This window comes from Diaphorina citri, unplaced genomic scaffold (genome assembly GCF_000475195.1).
Source record: "Diaphorina citri unplaced genomic scaffold, Diaci psyllid genome assembly version 1.1 scaffold135, whole genome shotgun sequence".
NCBI lineage: Eukaryota > Metazoa > Arthropoda > Insecta > Hemiptera > Psyllidae > Diaphorina > Diaphorina citri.
In genome coordinates, this window is record NW_007377572.1 from 56,754 (window position 1) to 80,271 (window position 23,518).

The 23,518-nt window shown below is 39.5% G+C and overlaps 1 protein-coding gene across 5 annotated transcripts in view; it reads left to right on the plus strand.

Annotated features, from left to right (window-relative positions):
• LOC103504830 overlaps positions 1-23,518 on the plus strand; it is a 110,387-nt gene that overhangs the window by 8,633 nt on the left and 78,236 nt on the right. For all 5 annotated transcript variants that reach the window (XM_026820296.1, XM_026820299.1, XM_026820297.1 and 2 more), the window contains exons 3-4: positions 2,940-3,149; positions 4,781-4,994. In XM_026820296.1, the coding sequence (XP_026676097.1) occupies positions 2,943-3,149; positions 4,781-4,994 (421 nt within the window). In that variant the 5' untranslated portion in view covers positions 2,940-2,942. The remainder of the gene's footprint in view (positions 1-2,939; positions 3,150-4,780; positions 4,995-23,518) is intronic.

Sequence of the window (23,518 nt, forward strand, 5' to 3'; positions counted from 1 at the left end):
ATATCTATGAAGATTGATTTGGTTATGGTCATGTTGGTTAAGCCATGTATTTACATTTTACATATCCCCGTTGCATACGCTTACAGTTACAGGTAACCAGAATTCCTGGAGGGTTGAGGATTAGTTTCTCGTCTCTTCCCTGACTCTCTCCATCTCTTGCCCCTCTCCTTTTGTTGCGTTGATGAAAATAAATTAATATTTGTTCATTTTGATGGACAGGTAGGTAGCCCAGAAAAAAAGAGAAGAAGGAGGGAAAAACATTATTTAATGCGCTCTCTCTCCCTCTCCTTCCCTGGGGCTCTTGCTTACCGCTAGTTAAAATCAATACCTCCCCGACCTTTGACTTTTTACGTTGCACATCAGGTAGGTACTTGTGTCTCAGCCTCTTGCTTACCGCTAGTTAAAATCAATACCTCCCCGACCTTTGACTTTTTACGTTGCACATCAGGTAGGTACTTGTGTCTCAGCTCTGTTGCAGCTAACATAGGAATTACTCAATATTCAAATGAGCTGTGCTAACTGGCTTGAATAACTAATTGGCTTTAGAAACCATGCATTGGCTACCAATAGCACTGGGTCTCAATATGCTATTCCTTGTCAATTTTGTCAACTTGTATTGCACCTACCATATGCTATTACCTAGCTGCTAAGGCAGTTTGATATGCGTCTAATTTTGACCTTCGGGAATCTTTTTTTTGAGCAAGAGGCGGAGCTATGTACCACTTGTACCAGGCATTTATGAAAAGAAAGACTTATGTATGTATGTATGTATGTATGTTTAGTCTCCATTTTCAGGGTGTCCCTTATTAAATTTGTAATCAGAAGATCCTGCTTCTTGATTTTGTAATGGACCTAAGAGGCGGAGCTATGTACCACTTGTACCAGGCATTTATGAAAAGAAAGACTTATGTATGTATGTTTAGTCTCCATTTTAAGGGTGTCCCTTATTAAATTTGTAATCAGAAGATCCTGCTTCTTGATTTTGTAATGGACCGAGAATGTGGTGTGTCACACAGACGTGACTTGTCGACTATAATGCACAGAATGTTGGAGGTCGCTAATATGTTTGTGCGCGAAGATTGATTTGGTTATGGTCATGTTGGTTAAGCCATGTATTTACATTTTACATATCCCCGTTGCATACGCTTACAGTTACAGGTAACCAGAATTCCTGGAGGGTTGAGGATTAGTTTCTCGTCTCTTCCCTGACTCTCTCCATCTCTTGCCCCTAGAGGCGGAGCTATGTACCACTTGTACCAGGCATTTATGAAAAGAAAGACTTATGTATGTATGTTTAGTCTCCATTTTAAGGGTGTCCTATGAGTATATTTGTAGGGGGAAAATAGGTAAAGGTTGTCCGCAATCGATCTATGTCAGTGAAGAAGCACTTTCCAGCCCCTACAGCCATTGTCAATAAAATAAATTAATTAACCAGACAAGCAATGCTTACTTACATTCCGTGTCCGCAAATGTCTCCAACTTTAGATTTGGAATCTCCAGTTATTTACCACGTGAATTGCTTTAAAAGCAATAACAAAATAACTTTTCACAAGAAGAGATTAAGAGGCGGAGCTATGTACCACTTGTACCAGGCATTTATGAAAAGAAAGACTTATGTATGTATGTTTAGTCTCCATTTTCAGGGTGTCCCTTATTAAATTTGTAATCAGAAGATCCTGCTTCTTGATTTTGTAATGGACCGATAGGAAAAACAGAGTTGTGTTTTTCAGTCGAGTTAGGTTTGAGCATACCTGCGATTTGAGAGCTCTACGCTGTCCTTCTTCATTGATCTCATCAAGTGGAAATGACAAATTTGAGTGAGTGTGTAAGAAATGACAAGACCCTGCCTGGCCCAGCATAATATGAGACATCCTGTATACAGGGTGGTCAGTTACATAAAACTCATATTCTTAGGTCTATCGTGACTATCGCCCCAATAAATGGATTGTCCTGATGACATTTCAACCTCTCATCCCAACACTGTCAGGTCCTTAAACGGCAAGAGTTTTTCCTCCTGGAGAAATATCCATTTATCCAATATTATCAAAGTTCTCATTGAATATTATTGAGCTTGTCCCGAAGATGTTAATTTCATTCCCAAATTCAACAGAATCGCTGATTTTGTTTTCATATGTATAAAGGAGCACATTTTACACATGAATTCAATGAGCCAGTGGTTTCTCTAATGATTATTATGAGATTATTACTATTCCACGTTTCCATCTACTGTAAACTGTAAGACATTCCGAAGTTTCAATGACATTTCCGTTGGTCCACGTCATTTACCGAATGGTTCCACAATGATTTAGTTACTTACTTCCGTGTCCGTGAGATAGGAAATGCACCTATCTTACGGTGTTGGAAGGATTGGAGTTTAAACCCTTTGGACGCCCAGAAACAATATCTAGGCTCCTTCCACAATAATGAAACACCCTGTATGGCTTGCTCCTCCAAGGTCGTCACATCTTCCTTGTGTTGCACGAGGAGTAGTCCATTATAGTTGTCTCCATCTGAGCGCTGAGTGGTCGCTTGAGTGACAGTCTGGCTCATTGATACAAATGCAAATGGAAATTCGCATGTCCTTACTCACACGGATGAGCTATGGACATACATATGGGTGCTAAAACTGCTAAATATTGTTCACTCGAGATGCTAGAGAAAACGGACTACCATCAATTGTCTGTGTGGATGCCAGGGAGAAATTCGCATGTCCTTACTCACACGGATGAGCTATGGACATATGGGTGCTAAAACTGCTAAATATTGTTCACTCGAGATGCTAGAGAAAACGGAGTACCATCAATTGTCTGTGTGGATGCCAGGGTGCTAAGGTTATTGTTCTTTGTGCCGAGACTACCGGACGAAGTGGATTTTCAGTCCTAATCCTACGTATATTATTGTATTGAATTTTCATGTTTGTTTTGTTCTGTTATTGTTAGGAAATGGTGAAAGTTCATGAGGAAGACACACTTGCTGACCAAGGTGCCGAGAGTGGCCCCTCGCCCCCCGGTGGTGCACCGGTGACCATGCCTGCACCTGCCCCTGCACCTGCCAGACACAGATTCAACGCCACCACCAACAACAATAACAACAGTTGTCACGTCCATAACAACAACAACCATAACCATCAGGTTGTGCACAATACCAAGGTACTTAACACGGTGTTTGTAAAAATATTCGTCTCCTCTAGAGATTTGTAAAGAGTTTTTTTCTCCCCGAAAAGATTTGATAGAGGGAACTCTAAAAGTGTGTCCAAGCACAGTCGACCGGCCGTCGATACCTGGTTTTTAGGATAAAGTTTGTCTGAGGCGGAAATCGAACCTGCGGCCTAGCGCTTTTAAGGCAGGCGCGCTACCCTCCAAGCTAACTAGACTGGCATATTTCTCATTAGTCACACATATAGGGGTTTTCTTCTTCTTTTTCTTCGCCTTTTCCCGAGTACAGAGGAGGTCGGCGTTTTGTCAGCCTCTCAATCAGCCCTAACTAGGGTGATTGCTTTGGGCTGACATTTGGTTTTGGCTACAAATTTTACGCGTGAATGCCCTCATCTTAAAAAATCGGTCTCTACTCTGTTGTTAATTTATATTTCTATTTCCAAACCTCAAAACTCAGTCGTCCTTTATTTCCCAAAAGATCAAACGAAACCAAAATAGCATTTAGCCCCAAAGACAAAACTCAAATTTTAATCCAACTCCGAATTCTCAGAAATAGTCAGAATATCAACCCCCACTCGACTATAACATCACTGGGACTCTCCAATACTAAACCACATCAGTATTGGGAGGAAAATAAATAGAAAAAGTCCAACGCTAGATTTACTTAAACAAACACGAAAAAAGAGTCCAGAGATGCATTCTCGAAAAAAATGGAAAACGGGAGGAAAGAAGAGAGATAGATGAGTAGATGAAGATGAATGGGGTAAGGAAGAGAGAGGGAGGAGAAAGAGAGGGAGGGGAAAGAGAGGGAGGGAAAAGAGAGATAGAGAGAGTAACGGAGGAGAGAGCTAAAGAGAAGTTGGGACGAAGAAAGTGGAAAAGAGACGGAAGGAAAAGGAGAGGAAGAGACGATGGGTAGAGGAAAGAGAAACGACGAAGAAGGAGGGAAAGAAGATAAAGAGATGAGTAAACAGAAGAATATCGGGATTGGGAGAGACAGAAAAGATAAAGGAGCTATGGGTAGACAGAGAAAGAGAGGGAAAGGGGAGAAAGCACGTGGGCAGGAAGGCGTTATAAGGTTCCCCACGCATTGCCGGCAGTATGACGTCAGCAAACCACCCCCACCACAAAACTTTACGCTGTTGCCAAGTTCCCCCACTGCTCAATGTGATCGTTTGTTCTTTGTTTTTAAGCTGAAAAAAAGTAAAAACGGGTGGAATTTGAATAGTTAAATTTACCATACCAAATCAAATCATGAATTATTTGTGGTTAAATTTTGTGAGGATCACCATTACCAAGTGCCTTCTTTACCTTGATCTGCCTTGTAAGATGTAAGCGCTAGGTCGCGGGTTAGATTCCTGGCTGAGGCGAATTTTATCCTGAACGAATAATGTTCGTTCTCGGAACGGCTGGCTTTCTTCTATCCTGTCTTTCTTCTCTCTTCGATTTCGGGGAGATAGTGAATGCCCTTCTCACTCAACCTTAGCTATTTCTTTAGCAAGGGAAATTCTCCCTGTTTAAAGTCCCCCAGCCAGACTAAGCTGGTCTACTCTCTGTTTAACGTCCCCCAGAGAGACACACATATAGTGGTATTATCGAGATGAATTTTCTCTTCCGTGTTTCAGGTGACGAACAACGTGGCAACGCAGCACTTCCACTATCACTGGAGCTATCCGAGCCAGGGTGCCCCCCTCCCGCCCAACTCCTCGCCCGCCACCTTCCACTTCGGCCAGGGATTCGAACCCCAGACCTCGCCACAGCAGCATGTGGTCCACTTTCATGTCAATCCGGGAGTCACCGTCAGTTTCCAGATGGGGGACAACGTGCAAGTGATTAAAGGTAAGAGACGAGCTTTGTTATGTGAAGGTAGGAGGAAATACATACTACTTGTAACAGGGATTTCCAACTTCCATGTGTATGTGGGCCACATGCTACATTGGCAGGTACTTCGCGATATCCAGGATTTTCTTGAGGGGATGCTGGGTGGATGCTCCATTTTAGGAGTCCACTTCATAGTTAAGGAGCAAAAATCAAGCCCGAGAGGGCCCACCCTAAAAGCTTCGCGGGCCACAAAAATGGTCTGGCGGGCCGCTAGTTGGAAATCGCTGCCTAATGTTTATTGCATTGTGAGTAGGTACAGCAAGGACAAAAAAAAGAGAGAGAGAGAGAGAGTCCTGATGATGTTTATTGTTCTTGATAAATGAGGCCTTCTGAAACTGCATCATGGGAACTTTCAGGCTTCGTATAATTAGGGCTCATTATATTACTAAATAACTAAATATTTAGTTATTTATTTATTTTTACTCTAGTCAAGTAAAGACAAATACTTGTATGTATTTCCTCTTCTTTTGTTGTATGGTTGAATGATAGAGATTGCCCTAGGGCGGCCTAGGGAATAATTTTGCCTTTTCTTCTTACTAAGTATGGAACGTATAGGTATATACTACGTACATATATTGCTCATATTATATTACTACTAGGCAGTTAGTATCCCGGATTGAAAATATTTGTGCAAATGAAACAAATAAGTAATGATTCGATTTCTTTTCTTTCTGGAAAAAAAATTTGATACTGAAATTACTTGATTACAATTTACAAAATTACAATAGAACCTAAAATGTAACAAATTTAGCCACATAGTCGGCACGAATCTCTGTTATCAATTAAGTTATTATTATTTTAATTAAAAACTGATTACGCTCTGCCTCATACAGTGTCTGATTGTTGAGAAATATGGCGCCTTGCTTGATGTGTGCTAATTTGAGCTGGAAATTTATGTATGCCAATAAATCACGGGTCTTTGCCCACTGTGTGCCAATTTGAATTGTAAAAATGACACAGTTTTATGTTGTGTATTTGACCACCTAGCGCTACAGTCCATTATGAACTCTTGGGTTACCTACTGCATTTTGATATAATGAATCCTTTCATTTTGGGCCCATAGAATCCATGGACCATGATTATTCTTCCTTTTATTCGGCTACCGTTTTTCACAGTCTTGTTTTCAATTACCTAAATTACTTTGCCCACATTACTTAAGTATTTCATATTTTCATTGCACGTGTTTTCTCCATTTTTTCTCTTCTCGTAAATTTCGACTTTCAATACCGCACCCACTTGTAAACCTATTATTTAAATGGAAAAATAAAAATTCCCGGAGGGACGGGCCCCGCTTGTTCACAGTCTTGTTTTCAATTACCTAAATTACTTTGCCCACATTACTTAAGTATTTCATATTTTCATCGCACGTGTTTTCTCCATTTTTTCTCTTCTCGTAAATTTCGACTTTCAATACCGCACCCACTTGTAAACCTATTATTTAAATGGAAAAACAAACTTGACCCTCAACATTTCAGCTTACACGCGCTTTTGAAGAAATCTGCATTGTGTGTCGGTCCTTGTTATCCTTCAACTTCTGATATTTGAACTTTGACTCTTGGACAGATGGACACACGTGTGGTAATGAGGTTGGTTGAGGAAACCGTATTACCCTGTTCAAAGTCATTCTCTGAGACAATGGTCATCACTAGTTTAGGTGAAATGAGTTTGATCATCTCTCTGTCTTTCATTCATTTTGATAACTTTGAATTTTATTCTTCGTCTTCCTAAATTGCTAACAGTAAAGTCACTGAGACGTGATGTATAATTTCGTTTTATTACTTCTTCTAAAACCATGATTAGATTTTTTGGTAAGTCAATTTATGCCTTCTCTCTTTTTTATATCATTGTACTTTTGGTTGGTCATAGTTTAGCTGGAACCAGACTGTACTGGTTTTATCGAATAGCAAAGTTTAGCAAAAATAACGTGGTCATTGTTCTATTTATAGATACGCCAACTTTAGCTGGAACCAGACTGTACTGGTTTTATCGAATAGCAAAGTTTAGCAAAAATAACGTGGTCATTGTTCTATTTATAGATACGCCACATACCCACCTAAATTTTCAAATTGAGTTTGAGTCGGAACCTTTTTCGTAATCTTTTAGAACAAATTCTGGAGAAGATTTTGATCGCAATTAAAACTTCGGAAAAATGGAAACCTACTTTTGACAAAGTTAGTGCTATACTGTGTGTCTGGAGTCAAATTGCCTTCCGGTTCCGAGCGCTCAAGTTTTTGTGAAACAACGCAAAGGGAGGGTCAAGGGTGTGCATCTTATTTATACATTCTTCTATGCATCTATGTAACATAGGGAGAATGTGGTGTGTCACACAGACGTGACTTGTCGACTATAATGCACAGAATGTTGGAGGTCGCTAATATGTTTGTGCGCAAGAATGTGGTGTGTCACACAGACGTGACTTGTCGACTATAATGCACAGAATGTTGAAGGTCGCTAATATGTTTGTGCGCGGTGCAATCTGTCTCATTCATTCTCAACTTGGCCAGAATTCCATTCCCATCGGTCAAGCGTGGACGTTTGTGCGCGGTGCAATCTGTCTCATTCATTCTCAACTTGGCCAGAATTCCATTCCCATCGGTCAAGCGTGGACCGCCTTCTGTCTGACCTAAGGCCTTAGAATGAAACCATGGATAAAGTATGAGTATATTTGTAGGGGGAAAATAGGTAAAGCTTGTCCGCAATCGATCTATGTCAGTGAAGAAGCACTTTCCAGCCCCTACAGCCATTGTCAATAAAATAAATTAATTAACCAGACAAGCCTTTCCTTCTCTCTTCCCTTTCGGAACGATAGACGATAGGTAAGACCTTAGCAGTTACAGTTCCCTCTAACTATCAAACATCTTAAAAAATCGGTCTCTACTCTGTTGCTAATGCTACTAGGCAGTTAGTATCCCGGATTGAAAATATTTGTGCAAATGAAACAAGTAAGTAATGATTCGATTTCTTTTCTTTCTGGGAAAAAAATTTGATACTGAAATTACTTGATTACAATTTACAAAATTACAATAGAACCTAAAATGTAACAAATTTAGCCACATAGTCGGCGTTTTTCAGTCGAGTTAGGTTTGAGCATACCTGCGATTTGAGAGCTCTACGCTGTCCTTCTTCATTGGTCTCATCAAGTGGAAATGACAAATTTGAGTGAGTGTGTAAGAAATGACAAGACCCTGCCTGGCCCAGCATAATATGAGACATCCTGTATACAGGGTGGTCAGTTACATAAAACTCATATTCTTAGGTTAGGTCTATCGTGACTATCGCCCCAATAAATGGATTGTCCTGATGACATTTCAACCTCTCATCCCAACACTGTCAGGTCCTTAAACGGCAAGAGTTTTTCCTCCTGGAGAAATATCCATTTATCCAATATTATCAAAGTTCTCATTGAATATTATTGAGCTTGTCCCGAAGATGTTAATTTCATTCCCAAATTCAACAAAATCGCTGATTTGTTTTCATATGTATAAAGGAGCACATTTCACACATGAATTCAATGAGCCAGTGGTTTCTCTAATGATTATTATTAGATTATTACTATTCCACGTTTCCATCTACTGTAAACTGTAAGACATTCCGAAGTTTCAATGACATTTCCGTTAGTCCACGTCATTTACCGAATGGTTCCACAATGATTTAGTTACTTACTTCCGTGTCCGTGAGATAGGAAAGGCACCTATCTTACGGTGTTGGAAGGATTGGAGTTTAAACCCTTTGGACGCCCAGAAACAATATCTAGGCTCCTTCCACAATAATGAAACACCCTGTATGGCTTGCTCCTCCAAGGTCGTCACATCTTCCTTGTGTTGCACGAGGAGTAGTCCATTATAGTTGTCTCCATCTGAGCGCTGAGTGGTCGCTTGAGTGACAGTCTGGCTCATTGATACAAATGCAAATGGAAATTCGCATGTCCTTACTCACACGGATGAGCTATGGACATACATATGGGTGCTAAAACTGCTAAATATTGTTCACTCGAGATGCTAGAGAAAACGGACTACCATCAATTGTCTGTGTGTAGCGTTTCGTGGGATGTGTCACCCGTTTTTGATTTATGTCTGAAAGACAAGGAAAACCCCAAAGACCTGTGACCTGACTGACCTGTGATTATTGTTTGAGAAAACTGACACTTTACATAGGTACATACTGTGTTCTACAGGTTTTACGCATAACTCAGTAGCTGAGTACCTACCATTAGAGCTTGGTACCTTTAATACTTATGAAGTACAAGTATGATTCAATCACAATACTTAAATCGCGTATAATATCTCTAGTAGCGCGGTCAAACTTTCTTGACTTGGCGGGGCGGAGCGCTACCGCGCTCCTTAATCTGGAACTTAACTGACACTACTGACTGTCACTAACTGACAGTTCTTCACGACAACCACAACAACACAGGCATCATATTCATACTTCGTGTGCATCAAAAAATTGGTAGCAGCTTGCGTTCGTCCTTTTTCCTTCCTTCTTTTCGGAGTTCGATTATTCAAATCTTCTTCGTCATGTTATTGATAACTTTTCCACTGGAAACGGTATTTGTTTACTGCTTGACTTGATCACGGGATATGCGACTAACGTGAAAAATACTCCTTGCTACCGCGTTTAATGTCGATTATTTATTTAATTTGTTCTGTCGATTATTACTTATTTATTTTTCAAGAATCATAATTTTCGGTTTTGGCACAAACAATTTCCTTCCGGTATTCGGGACATGGATTATCACGACATGGGACTGTGTTTTTATGAATTGCAAATCTCCTGTCACCAGCCTGTAGAGCTCTTGGGATTGGTGAATTGCACAGGATACGTCAAGAATACAGGATTCGCTAATGGGTTTCACCTTGAGAGGAGAGTTCAGGGTTTGTTTAGGACGATGACATGACACTCGGAGTTGCTGTACTTCGAGATTTGCTCATTCCGTATGCAAAAACCGGCCTTGCATCTACTCCCCTTAAGGTGCTTTAACACTAGGGCTTGTAGGTCTTTCGCGCCTATAACATTGTTTGTTTTGGTGATATTTCCACAGTCACCAAAAAAAAAAAAAAAAAAAAAAAAAAAAAAAAAATTAAATGTTTTGTGGATTTTCCCCACCGCCCCACCAAAAAAAAAAAAAAAAAAAAAAAAAAAATCTGAAAAGCTGATTTTTTGTGTTTTAAGGTTCAACTCATTATCATCTCTTAGCCGGTATATCACAGGGAGAAAATCTCCAAACTAGTAGTTAGTACATTAGTAGTACTTAGTAAGTCCATTTTGAAACATGTTTCACCATCTTAGTATTCAAGGACATGGTGAAGTACCGATATGCTCTCCGGGGGGCCACACGCAAGGAAAACGAAATTTTGCCAATTCAATTTCAATTCATCATCTTTTCTTCTTCCAAAGCTCATCATTATCGTCTCTGGTATTTCAAGACCACAGAATCAACAGTTTTGGGACCTCTGGGTAGGTCAAAGAAGTCAGGTGAAGCTATTCGAGCTATAAGATGATAAATCATGGTAGAAATCTTCCTCCAAATTCAAGCGGAATCACAGACTGTCAGAGGCGTAGAGATCGTAGATCGTGTTAGGAAGAGGTCTGTCTCAGCTACACACCATTTCGGGACAAATAGCTTTACCTTCCTGCAATACTCTAACAAAGGCGCTGTACCTACGAGTACCATTTTGTTGAGAGTCGTGTTCAATACAAAAGCAAGCCCGGATATTTCCCAGTCATATTTTACAAATGTTGAATAATTTATTACGCTCTGAATTGGAAATGTTTCTTGCCTCGAAATAATAATAGAAGAACAAACTCTAAACTCCCGGATTATTTCTCAAACCTAACGAGACAAGACAAACTACTCAATATTGGGACAGTTGAAGAAAATGCAGGCAAAATATTATTCTACTTTGGAAATGATGGCATACCGGTGAAAGTCCTTAACCCCCCCCCTCCCTTAAGGTTTCATTTGCACTGAGTTTTAGTAGCAGTTTGCAAAGTAGCTTCAATAGCAGTTGAAAAGTACATAGCTTCAGAAGCAGTTGTAAAGAAGCTTTATATTCTTCACAGCAGTTGCAAATACATCATATCTTGCATCTCAGTGTGATGTTTGAAGGTACACTTGCTTCTTGTTACCTGGGTGCGTAGGAGAATAGCAATGAAACAGCTGCTATATTAGAGTCATTATTAGACTCTTTTGGTCTGTGTCGTAACATGTCCATCCCGCGGAAATTCGCATGTCCTTACTCACACGGATGAGCTATGAACATATGGGTGCTAAAACTGCTAAATATTGTTCACTCGAGATGCTAGAGAAAACGGACTACCATCAATTGTCTGTGTGGATGCCAGGGTGCTAAGGTTATTGTTCTTTGTGCCGAGACTACCGGACGAAGTGGATTTTCAGTCCCACCTGACTGGTACGGCTAATCAGGTTCGCTTGTCAGGTCTACCTGATATCTGATGAGCACACACACTACCAGGGAGACCTTACAGGTACAGCAGAAAAGGTCCCCGTGTCAGGTCTACCTGATGAGCACACACACTATCTGAGAGGTGGGCCTAATCAGGTGTACCTGTCAGGTCTACCTGATAGTGAGTAGTTGGCCTTGTGTTTGGGGACTCCCTCATTAAAACCAATAAGATGGTTATTTCGGACTGATGGGATGTCTTGTCTGAAAAACTTTTACTGTTACTAGATTTTTGGTCCAGCGTTTCGTGGGATGTGTCACCTGTTTTTGATTTATGTCTGAAAGACAAGGAAAACCCCAAAGACCTATGACCTGACTGACCTGTGATTATTGTTTGAGAAAACTGACACTACTGACTGTCACTAACTGACAATTCTTCACGACAACCACAACAACACAGGCTTCATATTCATACTCCATGTGCATCAAAAAAATTGGTAGCAGCTTGCGTTCGTCCTTTTTCCTTCCTTCTTTTCGGAGTTCGATTATTCAAATCTTCTTCGTCATGTTATTGACGATGGGAAATCTGAAGCAATTAATGATATCATGCAATCCATGACAGTTGAAAGATTCCTCCTACCTTTGTAAATACAAATTTATTAATGCAGACCAATTGTTTTCACCTATCGCGTGGTAGCTTGTTCTGACCTTAGCGAACCTTTATAATTTTATTGATTCAGGTGACCTCACCATGCACCCACAGACATGACATTATAGCCGATGACGATACTTAATTCCTTGAGGCAGAAGCAGAAGAAGAACTTCCATTTGGGTAGTTAGTTCTTTTGGGGAGTTTGAATCCTGGAACAAATGTGATCCTAAAATTCATAAACCTACAAGGTCTCCCTTAAATCATAGATAAGTATTATAATATGAAAACCTCAAGTTGGAAAGATTCTTCAAAAATGAATGTCCCGCCTTAGGCGAGACAGCGCCCTCCCTATTACTAGGCGATAGGGCGTGGGTTCAATTCCAGCCGAGGTATGGTTAAAATCAGAGGGACTCTATATCCACAGTGTGGAGCTTAAATTCACCAGAAAAAGATCCCCGATCGGACTTTCACTTTAAACAATCATATTAAGGACACCCTATTGTATCCACAGTGTGGAGCTTAAATTCACCAGAAAAAGATCCCCGATCGGACTTTCACTTTAAACAATCATATTAAGGACACCCTATTGGACCTATAGGTAATTTCTACAGTGACCTGAGTGACCGGTGTCTACTGACCCAACTGGTATACCAGTGGTATTCTGGTAGAAATACTATGAGGACCACCCGGTAGTGAAGTTTCACGGAAGAGAACTTTACACCGCTTTATCTGACCCTAAAGTCTGGAATCCAAAATGTTACTATCTCGAAGAGAATGGTTTTAATCTGTTCCGAATTTCAAAAAGATCTCGGTTTAACCTTTAACTATGTCAGTATAACTTTTACTACTTATTATGCTCGTACGGTGCGGTGGTACTTTCTGGTTACAAATTTTCATAGCCTTATTGTTTTACCTAATCATTTGGATCATTGTAACTTGCAACAGGTGACTTTTGAACAAATCCTTGAAATGAAGGTCAGTTCTCATTTCCTATATTGATTTTTCAAAAGCCGGAAAAAGAATTTCACAAAATTCGCCTCTTGAAACGCTTACAAATTCTAAACGCTTCTATCGCGTCCTTCATTGCAAGATCTCAAGGTTATTGATCTCTGATGAATGTTGTTGATAGATTCTTGTTGTTGTATCAATTTTCTCCAAAGAGAACTGTGTCGATCATCACCGGAACTGATCGACACAGAAGATAGCAACATACTGACTGTGAGGACAATAGAATCTATCAGACGACAAGGTAGCCTCTCTTCCACTATGCCACATTCCAACACACGGTGATCTACTTTCTTTGCCAACCAATTGGTTGAACCTCCCCTCCCTTCCCTCCCTTAAGGTTTCATTTGCACTGAGTTTTAGTAGCAGTTTGCAAAGTAGCTTCGATAGCAGTTGAAAAGTACATAGCTTCAGAAGCAGTTGTAAAGAAGCTTTATATTCTTCATAGCAGTTGCAAATACATAATATCTTGCATCTCAGTGTGATGTTAGAAGGTACACTTGCTTCTTGTTACCTGAGTGCGTAGGAGAATAGCAATGAAACAGCTGCTATATTAGAGTCATTATTAGACTCTTTTGGTCTGTGTCATAACATGTCCATCCCGCAGTCCCTCATCAGATGGACGGGAAGAGAGTGAAGAGACACAATGTTTGATACTACCCTACAGGACTACAGGTGCCAGTCTAAATGATTTGCTGAATGCAATCGGCCCAAGGGTATATTATGCGTCATAAATACATATACCAACATCTTGAAACGCAGTAAGGGATTATATTGTACTCTCTTTTGGAGAAGAAACATACAATTTTCTCCAGAAGAAAAAGAGAAAGGTAGAGAAAGATGGGCTGAAGGGAATTTAAAGAGAAATGGAAGAAAATATGGTAAAGGATGAAGGAATCAAAGAAAACAGAAACGGAGAAAAAGATGGAAAAAGATGAAGACTTGAAGAAAAATAAAGAAGAACAGGTGAAGAAAGAAGAGGAGGAGAAGGTGAATAAGAGAAAAAGGAGACAGAAGAACTTAGCGTTGCCATAGTAACTGGACCGTGTATTATTAATCTTCAATGAAGACTTGAAGACAAATAAAGAAGAACAGGTGAAGAAAGACGAGGAGGAGAAGGTGAATAAGAGAAAAAGGAGACAGAAGAACTTAGCGTTGCCATAGTAACTGGACCGTGTATTATTAATCTTCAATGCAACTCATGGTGAATAATGTAATAGGAAGAGTAATAAGTAAGGTAGGTAGCTAATATGTGAAAAAAGCATAAAACGCATTAAAAAAAAAGTCATCAAATCTCACCTCTCAGCAGGTTTTCATACCTAATTTCCTGCATTGCCTTCAAGAGATTTTGTTATTTTATTCAAGCATTAAGGCAGCTACATCCCACAATATCCCTAGAATGGTTGTATTTTCCTTACCAGAAACTTTCGGAAACGGAACCGGTTCTCTTTAGGAAACTAAGATAGCGCCTGTACTAAACCATAGGAAATCCATTTTTAATAAGTTTGATAGAGGGTACTGTAGTTGCTTATCGTCCCGAAATCGAAGAGAGAAGGAAGACAGGATAGGAGAAAACCAACCGTTCCGAGGACGAACATTATCCTTTCAGGATAAAATCCGCCCAGGGCGGAAATTAAACCCACGGCCTAGCGCTTACTAGGCAGACGCTCTACCAACCAAGCTGACCAGGCTCCTAGGCTGGCACAGGACATCAGTTCCGGTCCCGAAAGGAAAAACTCATGTTGTAAGTGTTTGGAACATGCCTTTTAACCTCGGTCCTTTTAACATGAAAAGCGTCACCAAGCTTCCCGTATTTTCCAAGACACAAAAGCTAATTAAAACCCCTCTCGTTGAGGTTGAATAGCCTCAACTTGAAACGTTTTCATCCTTGAGTATGTTCTATGAGGTAAAAAAAGCAGAGGGAAAAATAAGAGGGAGAAAATCTGTCTCTTTCACCATGAAGCCCCCCAGGCTTCCCATGAATCCTGTGTGGGGGATAAAAGCACTCGACTTTTGCTCCCCAATTTGTAGTGTTTTTGTTGACTCCCCCGCCCCCTGTACTCAGTACTCATGTAGGTTGGATGGTAGAGGTACCGGCTAGGGTACAGAGCTTATCTTCCTCTCTACTTCCGTTTCATACTTCCGGTCGTGTTGTAGGTTGGATGGTAGAGGTACCGGCTAGGGTACAGAGCTTATCTTCCTCTCTACTTCCGTTTCATACTTCCGGTCGTGTCCCCGTTTAATCTTTGTCAATTTTTGAGTGTTAGGGCATAGTTGTATTGACGAGGAGGGGCAGGGTACTAGAGAGGGGGATTCATTCATAAATTGCCCCATAAAGAAAGTTGTTACTTTTATGAATGAGATATTAAATGTGGAGACTGGATAATTGGGGTATCTTATCACGCTAGGGTGTTGTGATATTATAAATCCTTAATACTTTTACTAAACCGACAATGAAAGACTGATGGTTCTTATCCTCACGTAGTCTCACGCACATATTTATAGCTACTCTGTTATTCTCACGAAGCCAGGTGCACCCTGAAATCCAAGTACAGAACCGAATAATTCTAGTCCATCGTGAATCGAACCCAGATCTGCAAAGTAAGCCAGTAAAATGATTAGCTACTGTGCTATGAAGGTTCCTGTAGATATATGGACTATTATGGACAATACTTTTAGTTGGGTACCATGAGGACCTCTCCGTATAAGAGAGAGGTACCTGGAACGGTAATTACAAAATGGTTAATTACCAACATTTAGGATTAATTAGACTATTATCTCTGCAAAGCGTGCGTTATGGCTAATAGAATTACGTTTGGATTTGTGTACGGTTGACCATTATTTACCAGTATGCTTATTAGCGTATCACATTATAGCGCGATATGGAAATACCTGAGGTCGGTGGATAACTGACACCGTGTTTACGTCTTACAACACTCGATTACCATTATGATGTCATTCTGTACGTAGGAAATTCTAGCTGTAAACAGGTTCATAAATTATAAGGAACCGAGAAATGTCGGAACATGAATTACCTATGCGTCAGGACTCCTTTAGGCCTGCTACTCACTATCAGGTAGACCTAATTTTCCTGCCTTGCGCGTTCGACGAAATGGTTAAAAAACCTACCGGTGTGCTTCATACCTTAGTACCTAACGGCACACAACAACCACACCAACAGCACTTCTTGACAGTCAATCTCACTGTCAGTCATGTCACGCAGTCAAAAGAGTTTGTTATTAGTGTCCAAGTCAGTCCAGTGTCCAGAAAACCCCAAAAGGAACAGAAAGTCTGTGTATTTAGTTTTTGCCCACTGTGTAGGGTGCTTTGCGATCTGGTTTTTAGATCATTAGTCATTTTCAAAAAGTCTGTTCTGTAGGGTAGTCAGGCTTTTATTGGTAGAATAACCAAAATTATTCCCTCAGGGGGTTTGTACTTCCGGTCGGTGAGTGATGGTCCATCTGAACCTGTCCATGTGGGACTAATCCGGGTGGAGAGTCCCAGATGGCCTATCATCACACACACGAGTTAGTCCATCTGGAACTGTGCCCCTGGAAAAGACGGCATGGACACATTCCGCAGGAGGGACCATCACACACACGAGTAGTCTATAGTCCATCTGGACTGTCCGCTTGGACTGGTCGGCATAGTCGAGTCTACGGACACAACCACAACAACACAGGCATCATATTCAATACTTCGTGTGCATCAAAAAAATCGGTAGCAGCTTGCGTTCGTCCTTATTCCCTTCCTTCTTTTTCGGAGTTCCGATTATTCAAATCTTCTTCGTCCAGTGGTTATTTGATGACGATGGGAAATCTGAAGCAATTAATGATATCATGCAATCCACGACAGTTGAAACATTCCTCCTACCTTTGTTATCATGCAAATACGAAGTTATTAATGCAGACCAATTGTTTTCACCTATGGCGTGGTAGCTTGTCCTGACCTTAGCGAACCTTTATAATTTTATTGATTCAGGTGACCTCACCAATCTCACCATGCACCTACAGACATGACATAGCCGATGATGATACTCAAATAATTATTTGAGACAGGAACAGAAGAACTTTGATTTTGGTAGTTCTCTTGGGGAGTTTGAATCCTGGAACAAATGTGATCCTAAAATTCATAAACCTACAAGGTCTCCCTTAAATCACAGATAAGTAATATAATATGAAAACCTCATGTTGGAAAGATTCTTCAAAAATGAATGTCTCGCCTTAGGCGAGACAGCGCTCTCCCTATTACTAGGCGATAGGGCGTGGGTTCAATTCCAGCCGAGGTATGGTTAAAATCAGAGGGACTCTATATCCACAGTCATCATCATGTTTATCAATCCTAGGATTGGTTTGTAGATCGCCACTCGTCTCTATTTGATGTTTTCGTCTTCATCTCCGTGTAAGAGCTGCTCCCGGAGTACTTCACGACTTGATCGATGTAGTTCAGTCGTGGTCTGCCTCTTCCTTGTCTTCCTTCTCTCTTCCCTTCTATGATGGAAACCATGTATTCGTTGTGCCGGTAAAGGTGGCCTATCCATTTATGTCTTCTATCTTGTAGCATTTTCCAGATCTGTCTTTGTTCACCAACCAATCCCAAAACTCTCTCGTTCTTCTTTCCTCGACAAAAGAGCTTACTGAGAAGGTACTGGAATAAAGAATTTTAGTACTCAATAGGTTTTATTAGTCTCTGAGCTGATCTCCTTCTTTAACCCAAGGCACAGAGCTTTAATGTTACACTTGAAAATAGAATTCACTCTTAAAGAAGTATGTAGAAAGATGTATATGAGGCCTACCTTGCTTATCCACCGAACAAAAAAGGTCCAACATTTATCACGATTCCTGTACTTTAGAATCTTTAGATCATCTTGGATATAATTGTTCTATTACTTCATCTATCTGAAGTCCTTTAGAATATTTGTATTGAAGCTTTTTATTTCTATGTTATTAAATGATGTTTTATGTGATCTCACTTCCGTCAGGAGAATTATACTTGACCAATGTTTCAGTAGCTGTTGTTCATCCTTCTTTATTATTTATGTATCTTCTAATCGATTGTCTATTGTATTTATGTACGTAGGTATTGCGAACATATGCTTTATTTTTGAAAATTCTCTAATCTTGAAAACACACAACCCCGACCCAAAGCTGTGCTTTTGCGAGAAATGAATAACTCATCCTTTGAGGGGATTTAGCCAAAAAGAAGGCAATAAGTATCTGCAACCATGGATTCGTAGAAATTCAGGTCGGTTAATTTTTCACCATCTTTTTTGCGAACAATTCTATCAGTATTGACTTTACATATGCAGATGATATGCAGGATACATACAGACGAGAGAATCTCCAACTAGTCGTACATAACTTTCAAAACAAATTGTACATAACCCTCCTAATTTCGCATCAGTAAAGTCTGTTAGGAAGGGTTTGGCACTCGGATGATCTCAATGTCCTCAATAAAGATCTTACTGCAGAGAGAAAGCTATGAGGCTGATATAATAACACTGACTGTTCTAGGCTAGTCCACGTACTCAGACATATCAGGCCTCAGTCATTGAATTTACAAATCACAAATCAAATCGTTTTTGCTCAAAAACATTGTAGGTAAAGCTACTTATTTGGGAAATTAAAAATGATTATTTCTAGACCCAACAAGCTGGGTCCGTCCCTCCGGGAATTTTTTAGCCCGTAGTTTATTCGATCGTGATTAGAGAAAATCAGTACCTATGTACCTACCTAATTTGTTTAATATTCAGTTTATTATCATTCTTGATTTGATTTTTTGATTTTACTTTCACGTAATGATTTAAAATCAAGACTAGAGCCCGTTCTCCCTTATTCCCAATATAAGGTTCAAGTCACCCATCCATTTATCGGCCTTGCTCGGCGTAGCTTAACATATCTGACGCTAAAACCGGTCTTAAATGATCGACTGAAATGTTATCTAAAACTTTCTCGCTTTGAGTTCATAGGTCGTCGCGACAAAGTTCGAGATCAGAGCTCATTTGTGTGAGAAAATGTGAAAAAAAAAATCCCACAATTACTCAATTAACTTTAAGTCACCCATCCATTTATTGGCTTTGCTCGGCGTAGCTTAACATAGGTGACGCTAAAACCGGTCTGAAATTAACGACTGAAGTGTTATTCGACCAGGTTTGGATAAGTCCTTCTATGGGGACAGACAGACAGACCGAGCGAGCGAGCGAGTGACAGACACCGAGGCGAATACAATAGTCCGTCCCTTATACCTTTTTATTACTATTGTAATAGTAAAGGGAGGACGGACTAAAAATGAAATTTTGAAGTGAACCTCCACAGTTCACTGAACCACTACTGATTTCCTAATAAAAATTATAGCAGTAAAATAAATAATTAATTACATATTATTTAAAATTTATAGAAAGCAACAGTTTCGGTATAAAAACTACTAGGTACTTTGCAAAAACGAGTTCTAAATTTGGAGTGAACTTTTGAACGTCGTAATAATCTCTGATTATAAGAGAAGGAAAAACTTCGTTTCAATTCAAACGGGGCAGCTGGAAAGGATTCCAATTTAACCTAGAAAATAGAAAGCTCTTTGTTAGAGCTTTGGAGTTGTGTGAAACTTTAAAAAAGCTGTAATCCTTTTATACAGCTGTTGAAGTGCGGGCGGGTGTTTAGCTTATAGTTATCCCCTGTAAGTACGAGTATCTGCTTGGATCCTTTCAATGAACCTTGATTTATCTGCTTGTCTTGGGAAAATCTCTGCTAACACTTTGAACTTTTACAATTACATATGTAGGTATTTAATTAAAGTCAAACTTGATATTCTTTCTTTAGGGCCCTAATGACAGACATTTTGCGTAGAGCACCTGTACCTTGGTGAGGAATTCAATCAGTAATCAGTAATTCCATTTCAGAATTCCTCACATGTGATGAACATATAAACATCCTGTCAGTATATTATTCATTGAGTGATAACGGTACCCCACATGCTGGGCGCTCTATGTACTGCTTCGGCTTTGATAACAAATTAATCTTCATGCAGAGGCACTTGTTGTTATTTTCAACATTGATAAATAATTCACACAACATTTTGCTTCAACACTATCTTGTGCAGATTTCTGGCTCTCTTGGTGATCCTTTTTGCATAGAATTTCATTCCTCGTCCAGCTCCAAGAACTATCTTCTTGATTGAGTAGTTTCAATTTTACCAGAGGTTTTTTCTGCTTTGGTGTTTTAACCTTTTTTCTTTTGGTCTTCCCTGGTTCCTCAAATGACACACCCACGTCTGTAATTCGATTTTCCTGCACCTTCAATCTTACATTCTTACCTTATTTTTTAAAAAAAGGGTCTTAACTTCCCACTACCACTGACCAAAGCCATACAGAAAACAGGGTTTATGTTATTGATTGAGTACGGGTCGATTTTATGTCCGTAACATTTCATCGTGCATTTTCATTAATTTTTTACCCGTAATCGTGAAGATAAAATGGGTGGCAATTGGGAAATGGCTTGTCATTTGTAAGGAATCATGTGCTCGCGTTGTGTATCAGTCACACGTCCCGAAATTCGAGAACTCGATTAAGAGAATGATGCAAACTACCAGCAGCACTAACGTAACAAAATATTATCTAGATCGATCAAGTTACATTCACTATTAATTTCCTATGAGTGGTTTTAGTTATAATCTTTGCTTATGCATACAACCCAGTAACCTTTAGCAACGAACACTCTGGAAAAACGCCCCGAGACAGAGGTTCTGAAATATTGTTGGAGATTTCACAGTTGTAGAATCAATCTTTTGTATAAACTGGAGTTCGAGCTTAATGACTCCAATATCGATTTAACAGCGACAAAAGTGTAATGTGTAATGGCTGGAAACAAAACCTAGGTCATACACGCCCGAGAATCATTACCTAGACATTATTAGTGGAAAACAATGTACCTACATATACACATGTACGTCTACGTACTATTATAGTTGATAAGGGATGAAAATTCTGGCCCGGAACTTTTCCCATCAATAACAAATATGTAACATTGAAAACAGTGCTGTCGACAAAGTTGCAAGTACAAACTGAAATGTGACAATGACAAGGGTTAGGCCTAAGGTCAGAACAGGAGTTGTAAGGCCTTAGACATAGGTCAGGAACTCAGGACTCAGGATACAGAATTTGAGGAGTTAAGGCAAGTAGATCATGTCATGACAGGATATTTTACTGGCATACAAAGTTTACTTACATGAGAATAGTCATCCCACAGCCACGGGCTTTGTGGATGGATGACGTGTTTGGTTAGTTTCAATTTCCAATGCATCTCTAATCTCTATTAAAGAATACTCTGAGATACCCAAGTCTAAATATTTTACGTACATAAATAAATGCACTATGAACAGGTACGTTTTTCAAATGTCAGTCTCAATCATTTCATACTATTTTTCACTGCGTCGTTTAGTTGCATCTCAAATGTCATGAACATCTTGAAAATCTTGAAAATGTAATAATTTTGCTGATTTACGAACCCAAACCCAGTTTTCCTTCAAAATATCAAAATGTACATTAAATTCTCTGATAGTGCTATTTCCCGTAATTTATTATGACCTAACTACCGTGATTTATTGTCCACAGGATTGTCCGTCGTGAAATGACATTTTCGAACGATGTCCATCAATTTGACACGATGCGTCATCAATTCAAACTCGTTTACTTCAATGTCATTTCCCATTGTAAACGCTGCTCCTCACTAACTTGTGAAATCTCTGTAATTCCTTCTCTGTTCAATTTACCGAAGCTCCAAAATCCTATTATTCAGTAGGATTGAACTCTCTATCATCCAAGTTCTATCGAACATTTAATGGCGCAGCTCAAAGCTGTTGCTGTTATTGCTTCTGCTGTTGTTGTACATTCTCTTTGTTGCTATATTATCTTTCTCTATTGCTTGTTACTTGTATTATGAGTGGGTCATTGAAGTAGTAATAAGAACAAACGATAAGTTCTGCAATTATAGTTCAAAACAAGACGGCTTGTGGCAGGTTGTTCAACAATATACCGTTTCATCCGATGTCATTTGATACTTGGACTATTTTCAGTGCGGTTAGTTCATCGGAGACAAATCTTATTCCATGTCCAGTAGATTTAGATTCTTCCCATAGTCAAAATAAATCAGGTAATCAGTCAATACGCTCGCCTGGTAATCAGAAGGGCGTGAGTTCAATCCCAGACGAGGTATGGAATTTTAACCTTAACATTGTGTGAGGATTTGTACAGAGTAAAAATAGCTTACTGCTGGGCCAAATCGTTTGAATGGCTTGTGTCATAATATTAGTCCAAGATGCATATTTTGATATTAGCATAAAGTTGGCCTGAATTTGCATAGATTTGTGCAACGAAATAAATCATAATATCAAACCTGTTACGTGTCGAGTGGTGTGTTATTACGCGAGCCGCCTAGTACGACAGAAAGTTCGTTGCCATTTGGTTTGGCTTGGTACTTTCTAAATTCATACTTCTACTCTGCAGAACAGGTTGCAATGTAGAACTAGTTGAGCTCAGTTTCCATATTCATACATGTCCGTTTTCGCTCAAAAACATTGTAGGTAAAACTACTTATTTTGGAAATTAAAAATTATTATTTCTAGACCCAAAAATGAAAATTTGAAGTGAACCTCCACAGTTCACTGAACCACTACTGATTTCCTAATAAAAATTATAGCAGTAAAATAAATAATTAATTACATATTACTGCCATGATGAAGTGCATCAAAGCAACACAAAAATCTACAAAACAACTTTCAGTACATTTGATATTTCTTTCTGCATTTTCTGCACAATTTCATGAGCGAAATTTATTCCAGTTGGTATTTTGTTTCCAGCTTTAATGTCTCTGCTGTTGTGACTAGTATCCTTGCAATTTCCATTCCAAGTACATAATTCTAACGCTGGGTTCTATACTTCATTTACTTTCAACAAGTCAGTTCCGCGTTCAGTAGTTACTAACTTGAGCTCTATGTCCAGCTTTAATGTCTCTGCTGTTGTGACTAGTATCCTTGCAATTTCCATTCCAAGTAGGTACATAATTCTAACGCTGGGTTCTATACTTCATTTACTTTCAACAAGTCAGTTCCGCGTTCAGTAGTTACTAACTTGAGCTCTATGTTCTGAGTTGCTTGTGGTCGGTTCAACTATTGGTAGCTTTATCCCAGGTAAATCTCAATTTTATTGAGATCCTACTATTCGTCCAACTGAGGTATTCATTGAAATTTAAACTTTTTTTGGAGAAAAAAAATCGCCAAAAGGCAAATCACTCTCTAAATGAAGAATAGAGAACATTGGTTCGTTGCTCTCATGGTGAAGTGACCTTCTGTTCGTATTTTTTTATTCGTTTCAGCTCGTGCATGCTCGTACACTAAATAGAGAACATTGGTTCGTTGCTCTCATGGTGAAG